A 1,444-nucleotide genomic window follows, 5' to 3' on the forward strand; every position below is an offset into this window, starting at 1 on the left:
TCAAATGATGGTGAATGTCCCTGAAGGGGCCGTTCCTGACTCTCTTCGAACCGAAGAGAGCGCCCCAAGCGACTCACTTGGGGTAGTAGTAATCGAAGACTCGCCCACTTTCCCTGCTTTTTTTGAAGGGGCGATTTGGGACGCCCAAGATTTGGGGGCCCTTGAGGTAGGTGGATCTCATGAGGGAGATGATCCTTTTCGTGATTTGTTTACCGGTGTAGAGGATGTTGTCGGCACTAGTGATGCATCAGATCTTTTCCTCGGAGTGTAGCTGGCTTTGAATCGGATAAGTCTTAACTCACTTCATTGGTAATGTTTTTGTGCTAGTTTTTCTTTTCTAACTTCATTTCTTCTTTCTTTGCAAGCCGCTGCAGTTCATCAAGAAGAATGTTCTCGGTCTCGAACTGAGCTGTGTCGATACGAGGTTGAACTTCAACAGGTCACGGAGGAGAGAAACTCCCTTAAACTCCTCTTAGGGAAAAGGGGAGAGGAAATCAAAGACCTCCGAGCTGAGTTGGCCTAGACTCACCAAGATTAGACCGATCTGTTTGAGCAGGTAATGATACTTTTAAAGGTATATGGGCTCGATACCGGAATGATGGTTAATTTTTCGATCTCACAGTTGCAGCATAAAATTGAGATGATCGAGAAACTCTGTGAGAAGGTCGATGTGATAAAAGCGGAGTCCTTAAAGTGGAAAGAAGGTATGGACCGCTTCACTGCAGAGAAAGAGGCTGCTCGAGCCCAGTTATCATCGGCCGAAAACCAACTTCAAAGTATGAAGGAGAAAAGCTCGGTTCAAGCAAGAAGAATAGAGGAGCTCGAGGCTCGGTTGGCCTCTGAACTTGCCAAGGCCGAATCTGACGCCGAAAAGGCAAAGGTCAATGCGGATGCACTCATAACCGTCTATTGGGCCGATGCTGAAGCTGCCCAGGTACAAGTAAGAGAGGCAGCTGAGACCGCCGACACTCGAGCATATTGGGTTGCTGAACTTGCTAAGTGCCAATCTCGTAGGGAGACCTTCGAGGGGATCCATGCTCGAGGTTTCAACCTCACTGAAGAGATAAAAAGGGCTAAAGAGCTCGAAGCCGAATCTGAATCCTTGGCTTTCGATGATGATGACGATGATGATGATAGCGATGATGGTAGCAAGAGCGGGTCCGAGAGCGGGGAGGAGCCTGATGAAGAAGAGACCGACCCCGGGGATAACCAAGAAACTTAGCCCTTAGTTTCTATTTCGGATGTTGCAAGCAATCATGTAAACAATCTTGTATATATATACAAATATCTTTTCTTTTCCCATCTTGCCTCTTTTTTATCTTCTGCCTTGTGAAGATTTTCTTTTATTCATGCCTTATGAATGTTTTCATAAGGCTTTAGGCAATTTGCTCGAACTCAGAATGAAAGTAGCCCGTAAGCTTAGTAGTCGAGTGAGTGATTTCGA

General features: G+C 46.2%; 1 protein-coding gene across 1 annotated transcript; it reads left to right on the forward strand.

Annotated features, from left to right (window-relative positions):
• The first annotated feature begins 598 nt into the window (after positions 1–598).
• Positions 599–1,222, forward strand: LOC138893548 (uncharacterized). Its single transcript, XM_070178171.1, has 2 exons — positions 599–704; positions 927–1,222. Exons 1-2 carry the CDS (start codon positions 599–601, stop codon positions 1,220–1,222), a joined length of 402 nt encoding a protein of 133 aa, XP_070034272.1.
• The last annotated feature ends 222 nt before the right edge of the window (positions 1,223–1,444 follow it).

This window comes from Nicotiana tomentosiformis, chromosome 6, assembly GCF_000390325.3.
Source record: "Nicotiana tomentosiformis chromosome 6, ASM39032v3, whole genome shotgun sequence".
In the NCBI taxonomy this organism is placed as follows: Eukaryota; Viridiplantae; Streptophyta; class Magnoliopsida; order Solanales; family Solanaceae; genus Nicotiana; species Nicotiana tomentosiformis.